This window comes from Cantharellus anzutake, assembly GCF_015039405.1.
Source record: "Cantharellus anzutake strain C23 chromosome Unknown EI90scaffold_162, whole genome shotgun sequence".
Classification (NCBI taxonomy): Eukaryota; Fungi; Basidiomycota; class Agaricomycetes; order Cantharellales; family Hydnaceae; genus Cantharellus; species Cantharellus anzutake.
Window position 1 is genome coordinate 79406 of NW_024067112.1, and position 16033 is coordinate 95438.

At 45.8% G+C, this 16033-nt stretch overlaps 3 protein-coding genes and 1 non-coding gene across 4 annotated transcripts; 1 reads left to right on the forward strand and 3 right to left on the reverse strand.

Annotated features, from left to right (window-relative positions):
- The first annotated feature begins 249 nt into the window (after window positions 1–249).
- Window positions 250–322, forward strand: EI90DRAFT_t284. The gene has a single exon. It is a non-coding gene; the product is annotated as a tRNA-OTHER (tRNA).
- Window positions 323–8912: 8590 nt separating this feature from the next.
- On the reverse strand, window positions 8913–10141 carry EI90DRAFT_2949278 (P-loop containing nucleoside triphosphate hydrolase protein; the record flags this gene model as incomplete). Its single annotated transcript, XM_039055383.1, has 3 exons — window positions 8913–9056; window positions 9109–9747; window positions 9800–10141. Coding segments are annotated over 3 exons (1125 nt in total), but the record flags the coding sequence as incomplete, so codon positions are not given.
- Window positions 10142–10256: 115 nt separating this feature from the next.
- On the reverse strand, window positions 10257–11536 carry EI90DRAFT_2949270 (uncharacterized protein; the record flags this gene model as incomplete). Its single annotated transcript, XM_039055382.1, has 2 exons — window positions 10257–10613; window positions 10667–11536. The coding sequence occupies 2 exons, from the start codon at window positions 11534–11536 to the stop codon at window positions 10257–10259; spliced, it is 1227 nt and encodes a 408-aa protein (XP_038908378.1).
- A 288-nt stretch (window positions 11537–11824) lies between these two features.
- On the reverse strand, window positions 11825–12160 carry EI90DRAFT_2876305 (uncharacterized protein; the record flags this gene model as incomplete). The annotated part of the gene is made up of 1 exon (XM_039053884.1): window positions 11825–12160. A coding segment is annotated over one exon (336 nt), but the record flags the coding sequence as incomplete, so codon positions are not given.
- Window positions 12161–16033: the final 3873 nt, after the last annotated feature.

The window sequence follows — 16033 nt, forward strand, 5'->3', positions numbered from 1 at the left end:
AAACTTTCAAGAAGTATTATAATAACATTGGACTATTTTTCGGTTTAGTCTTTATATGAGTACCGACATATGTTTCACTGGGTTAGGGCCCGCATCCATCTCAGCTTCAGAGCAGTGGAATGTACCTTTCCACTTCTTCAATTGACTTCAAACTTGGCACAATTACTCTATGGGTGTGAACGCAGATTTTGTTGCAGTACGATAGACCTGCCTCCTATTGGTTGATGCAATCTCCTAGAGAACTGCTGTGGCCATATGGTGTAGTGGTTATCACCTCCAAATATATGTTGGATGGACCCGGGTTCAAATCCTGGTGTGGCCACCCTTTTCAGAGTTTACAATATGTAGTAACTCAGGTGAGCAGCCCTGGGGCAGTCTGGAGTAGACTTTAGCCTAGATACAATAAGTAGAAAGGATAATATACAGGAAGACTTGCCTGGAGTAGACTTTAGCCTAGATACAATAAGTAGAAAGGATAAAGTCGACTCCAAAGTCACATGACTATCTATAGAGTGAAGATTGAAACAAAAGAGACAACTCAAACTACAACACTCCCCCTCAATCAAACTCTAATCTTCTAAGTCCTAACAAGGAACATTGATGTTGATGGAGGTCTCTGGGAAGAGCCTTAGTCAGGATGTCTGCACAATTCTCCTTTGAAGCAACCCATTGGATCTTCAACTTTCCCAAATCCACCTGATCCCTAATCCAGTAATACTTGGTGTTGATGTGCTTCATCCTCCCATGGTGTTCTGGATTCTTGGCAACTTTGATGGTGGACTCATTATCCATTTGAAGTGGGAAAGGGGTATTTTGGGGATATCCAAGTTCCTCAAGAAGGTATGTCATCCAAGTTCCATCTGAGGCTCCAGAGTTGGCAGCATAGAGCTCTGCTTCAGTGGTGGATTTGGCCACAACATCTTGACGTCTGCTAGACCAGTTGACACATGAAGAACCAATAAAGGTGGCATATCCAGAAGTGGAACAAGCCTTTTCAGTGTCACCAGCATAGTCAGAGTCAGAGAAAACTGAAAGTGAGACTCCCCCAGAATGAGATGGCCCAAACTCAAGGCAATAATCTAAAGTGCCTTTGAGATACCTAAACACTCTCTGAATGGCCTCCCAATGAATTCTGCCTGGGCAGGAGTTGAAGCGACTTAGTAACCCCACTGCATAGGCAATATCAGGCCTGGTCCCAATAGCCAAATACATGAGGCTACCAACAGCACTCAAGTATGGCACTCCCAACATGTAATCCTTTTCTTCCTTAGACATATTGTCAACCTTGGAGAGTGTGATGGAAGGATCAAGGGGAGTGAGAAGGGGTCTGGAATGTTGGTGATTAAAACGATTGAGAATGTCAGAAGTGTGTTTGTGTTGAGAGAGCCAAATCTTGTGTTGGGAACGATTCCTGTGAACTTCCAATCCCAAGATATAACTAAGCTCCCCCAGATCCCTCATCTCAAACTTTGTCTGGAGTTCCAACTTGACTTTGTTGAGAACTGCCAAGTCATTGCAGGCAAGGGTAATGTCATCCACATAGACTGGAATGATCACTTTCACCTTGTCCTTACCCCATACCCAGATAGAATTATCACTTGGGCACCTCTTGAAACCAAGATCCAGAAAAGTCTCATGGAGTTTTTGATACCATTGCCTTGGACTTTGCTTCAGGCCATAGAGTGACTTCTTCAAGTGACATACCAAGTGCTCCTTCCCAGGCTCCACAAAACCTTCAGGCTGAGTCATATAGATATCCTCATCCAGATCACCATTCAAGAAGGCAGAGGAGACATCCATATGGTGAAGTTCCAAATCTTCAATGGCTGAAATGGCAAGGAGAGAGCGAAGAGAAGCAAATTTGGCAACTGGGGCAAAGGTTTCTGTGTAGTCAAGGTGGGGTTTCTGGGAAAAACCTTGAGCAACGATCCTAGCCTTGTACCTTTCTATAGTCCCATCTGAGTTCTCCTTAATCTTAAAAACCCACTTGGAACCAACAGATTTCCTCCCCTTTGGAAGTGGCACCAACTCCCATGTGTCATGAGACAGCATTTGGGTGTACTCCTTCAAGGCAGCCTCCTGCCACAATGGCCAGTCATCACGTTTCTTGGCCTCCTTCATAGACTTAGGCTCAACAGTTGAAGTGGAGAATGCAAATTCAACCATCTCCTCCTGTGAAAGAGCCTTAGAGAGGGACTTGCTCAGCAGGGCAGAGGCAGCCATATCAGAGTCATCTTCATCAGAGCCATCATGGTCTGAGTCAGATTGGACATCTGGAGTTGGCTCCCTTGCATCCCACTTGCTAGGAGGAGGTGATGGGGTAGGATTGACTTTCCACCACTCACCAGGTGGCTTCCCAGCATTGGAGCGAGTTGTACGACGAAGGGTAGAAGGGCCAGGTGATGGAGAGGATGAAGGGTGAGGAGAGGGTGGTGCAGGAGAGGGAGAAATGGATGGTGGTGGTTGAGGAGAAGGAGGGCGATGGACAGGTGGAGGATTGGAGACAGTGTCAGAAGTCAAAATGTCAGATATAGAGTCAGACAGAGGAGTAAAGAAATTTCTGGATGAGTGATCTCCCCCTGACTCTGGCACTGGCTTCAAGTGTAAGGGGTGATAAGTGTCTTTGAGGTTACCAGGTCCAATACCAGGCAGGGTTTGCTCATCAAAAACCACATCTCTTGAGATCACAGTCTTGCCAGTTGACAAGTCATAAACCTTCCAACCCTTGAAGTCTGCTGGATACCCAATGAAAATACCTCTATGTGTTTTTGGCTCAAAACTCTTCCTCTTATCCTTCTGGACATGGACATAGGCCTGGCAACCAAAAACTCTAAGGTGGGAGAGAGATGGTTTGGAACCAAACCAGGCTTCATAGGGAGTCATGTCCTTGAGGGAAGAAGTGGGAGAACGATTTAAGACATGGAGGAAGGAAGCCAATGCATCCCCCCAGAAAGAACCAGGAAGTTGAGACTCATGCAGAATGGAAGTAATCCCTTCATCCAATATTCGATTAGTCCTCTCTGCTACTCCATTCTGCTGTGGGGTCCCCCTGGTGGTATGTTCCCTCATAATCCCATGTTCCTTCAAGAATTGGTCCATCTCCCTACTCATATATTCCCCCCCTTTGTCATCCCTAAGTGCCTTGACCTGAAAACCAGTTTGATTTTCTGCAAGAGCCTTGAACTCCTTGAAAGCAGCAAAGGCCTGTGACTTGTTCTGGAGCAAATAGATGACTCTGTAGCGAGAGTAGTCATCCACAAAGCTGATCCAGTACCTGTGCTGCTGGGGAGTTTGAACTGAGATAGGACCATGAAGGTCTGAGTGTACAAGTTCAAGAGGTTTGGATCTCCGATTGGAGGCAGCATCAGGGAAAGGAAGGCGATGTTGTTTGCCAGCTAGGCAATGCTCACAGATGTCAGGGAGAGGAGAGGTAGAGAGAGGGGTTCCAATGTCCAAGTCCTTCACATAAGATCCAGAAAATAGTTCCTTCAGCCTAGTTCTCCCAATGTGGCAGAGACGTCGATGCCAAAGTTCAGGAGAGAGAGAGGAGGCTCTAAGAGCAGACTGCACAGTTGTAGATCCAATAAGAAGTCCAGTGTTGCCATCAGACACTGCTGCCTCAAACAGGAGTTCACCATTCTGCCTGAAGGTCATAGTTGACTGTTTGATGACAACCTCAAAGTTGTGCTTCTTGGTCAGATGGAGGACTGAGAGGAGGTTGTTCTGGAGTAATGGAACATGGAGGACACTTGAGAACTCAATTGGACGTGAGGGGATGCCATTTATGATTGGAGTGAAGACAATAGTACCAACCCCAGCAGCATAGATAATGTTGTTGTCTGCAAGTCGGACTGGGGTGTGGCAGGGTGAATACTGATTGAACCACTCACGATGTGGAGTCATATGTGAGGTGGCACCAGTGTCTGCAATCCAGGAATTTGGCATGGGGACAGGAGGAGCAGAGAGAGCAGTGTGTAGAGACAACACAGGAGAGGGGGTGGAAGAAGTGTTCATAGAATTTGAACAAGTTGAGCGATTGGTGTGAAACTTAAAGCGACGAGGCATTGTCAATCGATCTAGCGTTTGCAGCAATTTCGAAACGATTGATGGAGAAATGAGATAACTAGAGTGAATCTTTGTTGAAAAACAAGATTTCACTGTAGCAGGTGGGGAAATGGTGCGATTGTCGCGAAACCGGGAACGATGATAGATTGTCAAGCGAAGTACAATGTGTATTGGTTTTAGAGCAATCTGTGAACCCGTTGAGGTGCTGTAAGCGTTTTAAAAGTCACAATAATGTTGAAGGACGATTTTCGAAAGAATGGGTAATTCGATCGGTTCGAAAACGTGATAGACGAAAGGTCGTTGTTGGCGCTATATGTGGTATAAATTTCGACACGATTTGTGCAAGCGCTGATGAGCTACCGAAGTAGTAAGACCAGAGAAAGAATTGTCTGTGTTGGCGGAACTAATGATGCGATCGATACGACAATCTGGGCGCTTAAAGCTCGACGAATGAAGAATGACGTGGCAAAAGACGACAGCGATTCGTGGAAGCGTTGACGAGCTAGAGCAGTATCAAGACCAGAGAGAGAATGGTCTGTATCAGAGGAACGAAAGATCCGATTAATGCGAGATTTTGTGGTGTTAGAGTTCGACGCGCGACTAATGACGTGGCAGACTTAGGCGTCGAACGAGGCAAAACCCAGGGCGCTATGGCAGATTCAAGTTGACAGGGGCTGTTAAGAGTTGGCTAGAGCACTAGAGAGCTGAGAATTGATAGAAGTTTGATGACAAGATGAAGTTTTCAGCCCAAAAGTGAAAATTTCGAAACAGCCCTTTAATGGGCTGGGCTCATAACCTGTAGTAACTCAGGTGAGCAGCCCTGGGGCAGTCTGGAGTAGACTTTAGCCTAGATACAATAAGTAGAAAGGATAATATACAGGAAGACTTGCCTGGAGTAGACTTTAGCCTAGATACAATAAGTAGAAAGGATAAAGTCGACTCCAAAGTCACATGACTATCTATAGAGTGAAGATTGAAACAAAAGAGACAACTCAAACTACAACAGATTTTGGCCACTAGGATTTCTGAGAATCTCCCAGATGCATGAGAAAGGCTCGTACATTTCCGATGTCCCATAGTTATGTATAAACCTATTTTAAAATGGGTTCCCATACCATATATGCATTTTAATGTTATTATCATGCAATAATTATACCAACACTTAATAGAAGTTGTGAAGTCAAATGAAATGGTTTTCGGGTGAAGCGCAGTGGCCATATTTTAGCATCACGTGAGATTTATGTTTTCTCGGACATCTTCCCTCATTTGCCGACCCCCAAGTACTTACTATTATGACTGAAACCCTGACAAGTGCTGCATCACTGACTACCTGGGCCTTTTTTGACTCGTGGCTTTGCACGAGGTTTGGAATCAGAAGAAGTACTGGCTACATGAGACATGGCAGAATGGTCATCCGATGTGATTGCCACTTCTGAGATCTTGTTGCTGTCCGGAAGAACCGCTGCCGGGGGCGAATGCCCATAGACATTGTGAATGATACCAAGAAGAGTGGTACCATGGTCATCCATCCAATTCCACTTGAAGTTATTACAAAGATCGTCAACAGTGGTCAGTGTCAGGGACTCATCCAGGGTCGAGGGGGTCCGGGTATAGTGTCCGGGACCGAGAGCCTGGCGGGGGGCAGATCGGGCGTGCGTACTGACAGGCCCGATGTGGGACAGTGGTCCCTGGCCACTTAGACTGAAGTGGAAAGTTGTTATTATTATTAAAGGAGAAATATTGTACTACTTACCTGAAGTGGAAAGTTGAGAAGAAGGCTACTTCTTCGGTTCCCACTTCAGGTTCGTTTATATACATGCGGCTTGGATCACATGACGGATGCCACGTCACCCTCGCACACAGCCGTAACCACCCGGGTGTCTCCGTGGGAGATCCCGAGGGTATCCGGTGCAGGCGCGCGTGCTGGGCACAGCGGGAAGTCGCCCGAGGTGCCCAGGCCAGGTACATGGTGGGCGCACTGCAGATGGGTCAGTTGTACATTGATACAGAGAAAGTCGTCCATGTAGAATAAAGAGAGAATAAAGGAGAAGTAAGATAAGGAGAAACTGAGGAGGGGAGGATGAGGGGGAAGAAGGGAAAGGGGGAGGGGGTAAGGAAGGGTGGACTGGCGGGGTACCGGGTCAGGTTGGGCCGGGTGGAGCCGGGTCAGGCGGGTGTGCCCTGACAGTCAGTGGTCCCGCACTTGCAAGGTTGCAGAGGAGTCGAATGTGTGAGCGGTTGAGAAATATGTGCGGCCCAAGGAAATGATCTTCCATGTTTTTCCACCACTCGGTGTGAAGCTTCACTCGAAATTCTTTGAGCCTATGCTCAAGCTCCACATCAAGTGGTGTCAGTTGCCGATTTTCATCAATTTTGATTTTGTTGGGGTTGCGCGTGGATTTTGGGATGGGATCTGCAGTGTGCATCTTTTCAGTGTGAATGGAGTCACAGAGATCACAGCATGACATAGGTGGATGGTGGGTACAGCGTTCGCAACAGAATGGCTCCTTAGCTTCACATGGGTTCAGTTTCCATGGTATGTGCAAATGAAGCAATAGATACTCACCAACTGAATTGTTTTCATATAGGAAATCAAGCACTTTCCGTTGGCAACCTTTGCAAAGGTGTCAGGGACCAACCTGGGGTCGAGAGCGTCTGGGTATACCGCCCGGGGCTGAGGGCCTGGCAGGGTGGGGCACAGGCATGCATAACAACGGGCCCGAAGCAGGCAAGGGTCCCTGGCCACTTAGACTAAAGTGGGAAGTGTGAGAAGAAGGTTGCTTCTCAGTTCCCACTTAGGCTGTGTTTATGTACATGCGGTTGGAGGTCACGTGGGGAGTGCCACGTCATCTATGCACACAGCTGCGTCTGCCCGGGTATCTCTGTAAGAGGTCTTGGGGGCATCCGGTGTGTAGGGCATCACCCGGTGTGTCCGGGTCCGGGCGTGTTGCGTGTTAATGGTACATCGAGCAAGGAAGTCGTCCGTGTAGTAGAAAAGGAAAGAGGAGAAAGAAAGGAGAGAAGAAGGAGAAGGAAAAGGGAAAGGAAGGAGGAGAGAAAGGAGGAGGGAGGATGGGGGCAGCGGGTGAGGATAGTGGGATCGTGTTAAAGAAATGGGTTGAGGGTAACCCACATCTTTCCGTCCTTATAGACGACTTAGAATCGTCCACCTCATGTATGTAGGGCGGTTTAGTCATGCAATTAGAATTATCCGATGGCCATGGAGCTTTTGACAGAAAGCTGATACCTCGCGGTGAACGGGAGCCTGCTACGACGGATACTTGGCGCTCGTTACATGAGCGTACCGTGCGTGGGTGTATAGGATCACAGGTTGAGAGAACGTCCTGAACGAGACTAGTCGAGGACATAGGGCTAGCGGGTACTTGGCGCTCGAGGGAGCATACCGGCAGCGAGTGAGATAACGACTCCTTGAGGGAGCTTCCTGAGAATCGATTGACGGGTACTTGGCACCCATTTGGGTGTACCGGCAACGAGTGATGTTCCAGCTCCTTGAGGGAGCTGCCAGAGGCTAGGTTGATGGATACTTGGCGCCCAGTTGGGCGTACCGGCAACGAGGTATGAGACTGTTCATCTGGCAGACGGTCTGTATATGTGTCAACGGATACTTGGTGCTCGTAAGAGCGTACCAGTGATGGAGGAGTTAGTCGTTCGTAGGTCGAACGACATGTGGTGGGTTCGACAGCTACTTGGCGCTCACGAGAGTGTACCGGCGACGAAGGGAGCAGGCTTGTATCGTATACCCATACGTCCGTAGAGTTAACCAGATGCTCACCGTAAGGTGAGACAGAGGCGGGCCCAGTACCTGGGCAAACGACATGAGTCGCAGAAAAAGGTGATCGCGCATACCTGAGTTGAGTCATGCACGAACTCGATGATCCGTGGCTAGAGTCATCAACCTCGGCAGGGATGACCCATATAGACGATGACCGAGACATACACAATCTTACACAGACGATACAGTGTTGGCACAAGGAGGTTTACAGTTGTTGCACAGCAGAGGGTGGTGTGTTATTCGTTAGGTTCCGTCTTTTCGGCTCTTGCCGTACATAAACGTGACGCTAACTATTGAATAAGAAATGATCGCAAGAAGTCTTGTGAAATAGAATAAATATTCCAGCCAGCACCAAAACCCGATAAGGGAAAGCTTAGCGCAGAGTGAACATGTAGAAAGGGGGGTAGCGGGGAGAAGGTAACAAAGAGAAGGGAAGATATGGAGAAGGAGGACCTGCCATGGTGGATGTTCAGTCGACACGGTTGTGAGAGACTCCATTCCTGTAACAGATCGGGTGGGGTCGGACCGGGTGGAGTGGGGTCAGGCAGGTGTGCCCTGACAGAAGGTCACAATTTGAAAGTACTGAGTTATAGACAAAGGCAGCAAGATGGCAATCCAGCTCCTCTGAAGGGGGTTTACGCTTGCGGGAAGGTTTCTTTGCTGTGCTCCTGCTCTTCACCCCTGTTTCTTGGCGTTCAGGCAGAGCGGAAGCTAATCCTTGATGCTGATCAGTTGTGCTGACTTTCCCATCCTCAGCTCCCTCATCGCTCCTTTCTTCTGCGTCGTCATCGGTTCTGCCGCCCTCACCACTTTTGGGTGCCTGGTCATCTGGGTCAATGCTCATTTCAGCCCACGCTTGTAGCTCTTCTGGGCTTGCTTCGGCGTTCAGTGTGTCCTCAATCACTTTGTCTATGGCCGGGGTATTTCCTCTTTCTCCGAGGACAGTCCGCTTTTGGGGACTGACTGTAGCTTCATCTACCGTTTTCCGCTTTGTAGGGACAGTCAAAGGCATATCTTCAAATCTTGAAGCCCAATGATCCAATTCCGGCTTACTGAAGTACGTTTTCTCAACCAGGAGGATAGCAGTTGCTTGGATTGAGGAGTCACGTCCTGCGCGCCCAAAACGCTGTACAATGGCATCAATTTTCTTCAGGAGTCGGTACTGGACAACAATTCTGACGCGACGTAAATCAAGACCCTGTAGATGAGTCTTCAGACCACATTGGCGAGCTTGTACACAAATTACTGACCATCCCACAGGCGTCTGTACAGCAGAGGCCTAATATTCCCCCCCTCTCATATTCCTCAATCGTCTCCTTTTTAAATGCATCTGACATCCCTGAATGATACCAGACAATCCGATGACGAGCATGCACTGGTATGCGGCTTCGTAAGAAGAGTGCCGTACTTTCAGCATCCACTTGTGAGTTACAGTAGATGAGGAATTGCGGAATATTTTGTCTGACCCAGTCTGAGTTGTCAATCTCAGGATTCAGTGGCACAAGGAATGCAAGATCAAGGTGAGAAGTGATAGAATACTTCATCTTCCGCACACAGAGATGGATGTTTGGCCTATCATTGGAACGACAGTAGATCATAGTATTCCGGTGTAGCCCGATTATACGGAGGGTGTCTTGGAGCACATGTGAGTGAAGTGTTGCTGATGTCAAATACCAGGATACTTCTCCCAGGACGGCATGCAGGCAGGAGAGATGTAAATATGATGATCGGAAGTCTCTTCCCCACTGACTGACACAGTGGGCTTCATCAATAATTACGCGATTTATCTTTTTCTTGATTTTTGGTTCATTCCAGATGCGCATGAAGCGTGGGTCGACTGCTAGCTCAGGAGATAGGACAACTGTTCGGAACTGCAGGCACTTGATCTCCTAGGTTTTACGTATCAGTCTTTGTGAACCTAATGTAAGTTCATTCCCATACTTCGAGCAATGTCAGTGACTCTCCCAACAGCTCTGCTGTCACTGACACAGTGCAGAATCCCCTCCGAGAAGATTCATCAGCAAGCTGCTGTCCTAGGTTCTTCAATGGAACAACAATTATCGTGAGTCCATTCTCATATAGCATGGGAAGCCAGAAGATAAAGCTCTTCCCAGAACCTGTAGCAGAAATGGACACCAAATTTCTCCGATGAACCAGTTGGAATGCAATATCACTTTGCCATCGACAAGGTCTCTGACCAAAGTGGCTTGTGCTGTCAAGCTGTAGCTGTTCTGCAGTGTGAGGCTTTGCTGGAAAGGGAGGGGTAGGCAGGGGAGGTGGCATGTGCTTCCCAGAGACAAACAAGGAACGGCAAGTGCCAAATTTCCCTTTTTGCGCCACATCTCTCCTTGACCTATTTGTTCTCATTATTAAATGGGCTCTTCCTAGGAACATCACATCACATCGCCTCAAGATCATCCATCTCTAAGGCCCCTAACTCTGTATCCCCTTTTTCTAGATCGACCTCCTTGGAATTCACCCGATAGTACTCTGCTAGCCCATCGTTAAGAATATCTGGTACTTCGGCCTCAACATGTGAGCCTGGGACCAGGGAATGGCAATGGTAGGATCTGATTTTCTTGCATAGTTCCTGGAGTGTATTGGCCATGTTAGTTGGAGTGTGCCGAGTGCTATTAGGTGTGACAGCGAAATTCTTCTCAATATTTGTGTGAACTGAGCGATATGTGTCAATCAGTGAAGACTGATTGATTATGTGTGTCAAGGTTCGGTTTGAGCCTTTGCCACAAAAAATTACCTGGGGAGTGTTACTTGTTAGTTGATCTTGGTATGATATCTACATTGACGCACTTTTGTATAGAGATTATTCAATTCTACCCACCAGTCTACACCTCTAAACCCATCGGGCATGCCTGTTGGATTGCACAACCAATGCATTTTGATAGTATGGCTCAGCCTTGCAGGGCAAGTGTCGCGTAAATCTCGAAGGAATTTGGAGAGATGTGCCACATACTTATGTTTTCCACATGCGCAAAACATCGGCACCCATATCCATAGGAGATCTTTCATGAAACCAACTGCTCCAGTGTTTGATGCCTGGGCTAGTAACACATACATCAGCCCATCCCGATTAAACAGCAGCTGATTTTCCAGCCTCCTATCGCGTTCGGAGTTGGGTAGATCCTGTAAGTCATTGAAGTTGTTTCCTGCAAAGTGCTTGATAAAGATTTGATGTGCCAGATCATCGATTGTATCCCATGCCGGTTCGGTTTCAGAAAATCCTTGCAGATCGCTGTTCCCAAGCACCTGCTCCCAGCACACTGTCATGAGGTGCATGATCCCGTCATTCAGCATACGATAACTTGGATTCCTACTAAGTTTTGTGAAGTCTCGAGGGTGGAGGGTTTGAAACAGTTTGTAAGTGCCACCTTCATTTGATTGCAATGCATGTCCACTAATATGTGTTCTCCAAATGGCATCAACAGCTGCCATCCGAATGTGGAATACCCCCGGTACTGTCACAAGCCACTGTAGTCTATTCTGACTACTATTCTCAATTGCATGGAAGAATGTTGTGCTGTCATGACGTTCTTGTGTGCCCAGGTCACCATGGCATAAACGTATGTATGAGTCATACCATTCACTTTTTGTACCCAGCTGGTGTTCAAGATTATCTACAATCTCAACGTTCCCGTCGTTGCTTGATGCCTTTATGTGCATTGCACGTGCTGGCTGCTGAGTTGATTTCTCAACACCTATCCACTTTGATGATGGCATCGGACCAAGAAGGTCCTTGTATGACGAAGGAAGGTACTCCACAATTACACTCTTGATGTACCACCGCATTGCCAGCTCTATGTGTGGGATTGACTCTCCCACTCGCTTTAGGATATACTTCTGTGATGGCAGATGCGAAGGAGTGACATCCTTTGTGCCTTGCGGATTTAATGAGCTTTTCCTCCATAGCTCATCTGAGAACCGTAAGTCATCCAGTGTTGTGCTGTGTCCCAATGGTATGAAAGTACCAGTTGTGATGCTTTCAAATGTACCAGGATTTTCTAACGTGGCCTCCTTTGGCTTGAAATCGAAATCAAGATTGTCATATGCCAGTGCACATAGACCATCCTTGGATAGATCACGTATGATTTTCTGTCGCTCGACTGTTAGTGACTTCACCATATTCATCATGGACATCACAGAGACACTCCATCCACCATGGGCAAGCACATTTATGACTCGCTCCGGTGTGTTTACTGATTCTAAGAAGAATCCTTGGACAGCTTGGAAGGCATTGCACTGGGAATTCGTACTATTTGCAAGGATTGATAGAATGACGCATCCTTTCTAGTATCAAATGTGAGCTGCACTTCATTTCAATGCTGATTGCTTACAATAGATAACAATGCACCATTTTCGGCATCAACGGCATCATTATTCTCCTCATCTGACCCTCCATTTCCACTCCTAATACCCATCGGTATTTCATTTAACTGCCCTTGTCGGTTGCGGTGGCTTTCGGGGTCAGTGGCTTTCTTGTAACCCCTCCGTCTGCGATATCGGATACTTGAGTTTGCATCCAGCAGTATCTGGACAAGGTTCCAGGTCAACGGAGCAGCATTTCTCTGCAATCCCTTGAAGATCAAATCCCACAAGGTCGGCAGAGCAAGCATGTGAAGCATTGAAATGTAATCCTGACTCAATGTCTGATGCTCGGATGATTTCCTGTCTTAGTACATCTTGGGAAATGCTGATTGCCCATTCTGTGACTGTAGGTCGAGAAGCACATAAGAGGGAGTTGAGAATGAGATGTATGCCAGGTGGAGATTTAACTGCTGCAGCTGAAGCCCGATATTCTTCCCTCTCACTGTCCAGGATATGACAGGGAAAATTAGGTAAATCATGTAGCGGGGACATTTCAATCTGCTGGAGGATAGTGGCTATCGAGGGCCAGCTCATCTAGTACAAGCGCAGATTTGATGTAACGGGGTTGTATAGATTACTATAATTATTGGCCAAGCTGGTGAGGCTGTTGTTACTTATATACAGAGTTCCAACCAGCACAAAACTGACATGCCTCGTACACGAGGCAACACCCCCATGGGAATGTCATGTGTGACAAGTTGTGCCAGTCGCTCGTTAGATTAGAGGTCCCACGAAGTTGCAGATAAACCTCAGCAAATCGGAGAGCAACTGGGGAGGAGTCTGCCTCCTCCCTTGATGATCGTCAGGGGGATTAAGCTTGGATGCCTCAAGATCCCATGGGTCCTGAATGTCTCTGATAGAGCAAGATGCAGCCAGCTGTATGCGCTGCATCCTTAATGTGTGTAGGTGTAATAATTCTCGTGCCTCTTCAGCATGCACCAAGGGCAAATTGTCGCCCTCTTTAGCAATCTGTATATCTGCAGACATGTAATTGTCATAGTGGACATCCTTGTCTGACGAGGATTCATAGTACCATGATAGGGCATCAGCCACTTTGTTTGTGCGGCCCTGTACATACATGATGTCACAATTGAAACCGTGAAAGAAATTTTGCCAGCGATGTAGGAGAAATAATGGTCACACTATGGAAACCCATTATGGAAATATGCCAGATAAATCACAAAACCCCATACAACAAGTAGATATGAGAAAATAGAAGGACCTGAATCTTTACGAATTATTACAACTACACACAATAAATTGGAAGAAAGAAAATTAGCAAAAATACTTCAAGCTTAGCATCAACAAGAAGGAATTCTCGGGGGAATTTATAGCAAATATTAAACAAAAATTTAGGACAATCGACCAAGATTTGACTATAAAAACAACCAGAGAACCTCCATGGAAACTACTTTCCCATGTCCGCACACATAGCCGAGGATGGAAGTACCATGGAACAAGGATTCCTTAGGAACCAATGCCAAATTAAAAGTCGTGTTCATGATAGGAAATGTAGGTGTCTCTCAAACGGACCCAATGAAAGTAATTACAGGGAAAACTACCCATAAATGATGGAGATATGACTAAAACTCTCGGAAAATGAGGACAACGTTTAAAAGGCAAGCGTTGAAGGAGAGAACGAAGGAAGGTCAGTTGGGAGGTTCAAACGAGACCACCACCAAGCTGTTCCCTGGTTCTTTAGTTAGGATGGGGAAGTGTACTAGTGTTATTTATTGTAAATATAGTACCAATCCAAGTGTTTTGACTAATTCTATTTTTATGGGTTAGTTTTAAAGTTCCTGGGAATTGACTTACAGATAAACCGAGCCCTGCGGAGCTGTTTCTTTATTGAAATTTCTTAATTTGTCTAGGTGTAATTCTGTGTAGCGTTGTTTAATCTGGATTTAATCTTCTACTTGGTGAAGTTTCAAAGATTCTAATCAGTTAATGGATTTGGATTGTGTCTGGAGTGTCCCTTGAGTTTGTTTTATTTTTGTCTTATTTTATTGCTTGTTTTAACAGTAGCAAGATAACTGTTTTGTGTTTACACTTTGAAATCTGGAGTGTTAACCAGCTCTCCTGTTGAAATATCTACTTAATATTTCTCTCCTTAATTGCTGCCTTTTACTACAGTGGCAATCTTAACTGTATATCACTTTTTCGCACTGGAGTGAAAACCAGAAATGCTTGAGAAAAATAATACTCTATTTTCTTACTTCTCTAAGGGGGGTGAAAAGTCGCAGAAAGGGTCTCCCTTTTATACTCCTTGGGTCGCCTTCCTTTTTCACGCTCTACGTTCTATTTACAGGATTTATTTACAGTGTATTTTTCTCAAACTGAATAAAAAATGAAATTTTCATGCTATAGTTCTACTGTGCTTGTGCTGCGCTGAACTGCAGTTCTACTGCGGTCAGACTGCGCCTAGAATTCTTATTGTCCTCCCTCGCCTAAGCTATTTTAATGGTTAATTGGAACTTGGCTGCACTGTATTTGTCGCAGTTACCTATTTCAAATTCCCTATATATACCATTAAATTTGCTATGACTCGATGATTCTGAATTCAAACTTCGCATTACTATGCGTATGGCTGTGCTGAGACCTTCAGCTGATTTATTCCAATTTTATTTGGTGACATTTAGTTAAAATGAGACTGAAATGATAAATGAGTGAATTATTCAGGTTTAAAACTGAAAGAAAAAGTTGCTAGTAGTCAAGAATTACTCAAACGAATGTGTTATAGCTCTCCACTTCATTAGAACATCGTTCCCTAAAATTCCTGCCATGGTCCATTGTAGTTTAGTGGTTTTCGTGAATTTCGTTCATATTCCCTGATTCCCCTTTGTATTATCACATCCTAATCCTCCATATGTATTGTTGGTTGTTATAGTAGGTTGTCCTTGAAGATATCATATTTTTATCTATTTTATTTAGGACTCTGGACCTCTTGAAGCTGTCTTCCCACGCGTTTTCAGGTTTCTAACTTCATGTCCTTGTATCTCATTCATTTCTGGATGTTTTCTCACGTTCTTGGTATCATGAATTTTTATTTATTCCCACCTTTCCAATGGTACTAAGGTTGTGTCCTATTTCCTGGTATTCGTTGAGTTAGCAAAGATTCGCGCGCACATTCGGTAATCACATGCATCGTTCCCATAGTCGTTTGTATGTGGGAGCCGTTTTCATTTAATTGTTCAGGATTTATGATATGCACAGGTGTTTATTTCTTTCATATGGGCTTCTGTGATTTATTTCAGATTTTTCCCTCATGATCTAAGGTTGTTTTGCACTTTCCGTGCTTTGTTTTGACCGGGCTCTTCCTTATTTGGACGGAAATTGGTCTTTGCGATCTGCCGAAGTGCGGATCTCGGTTCTGACAGCCGGTTCCCTGCGCATTGCCACCCTCACATGTCATTATACATGATGCGGATTTCTATATTCCCGTCATGGGTATAACTTCACAACGGCTGGACCGTTTGGGCTGAAAATTTGCATAACTATAGTTCCCCATTTTTAATAATTTCTGTGTAAATTTCGTTTTATGTTTTAATCATGGATCCTACGCAAACATTGTCTTTTCCCTGAGCTCGGACTTTTGATGTCGCTATTCCCGTTATTGGATATCTCATTAACGCGCGATCCTTTTATTATGAAACTTTGGGAGGATTAAGATTAGATCCCTTCCTTTCTAATGGGCTATCAAGCTTGTCTCGGTCGTTACTAGTTAATCTTCGCGCTTGCCTTTTAGACATTGTCCTCGTTTTGCAGGAGTTTTAGTCATATCTCCGTCGTTTATGG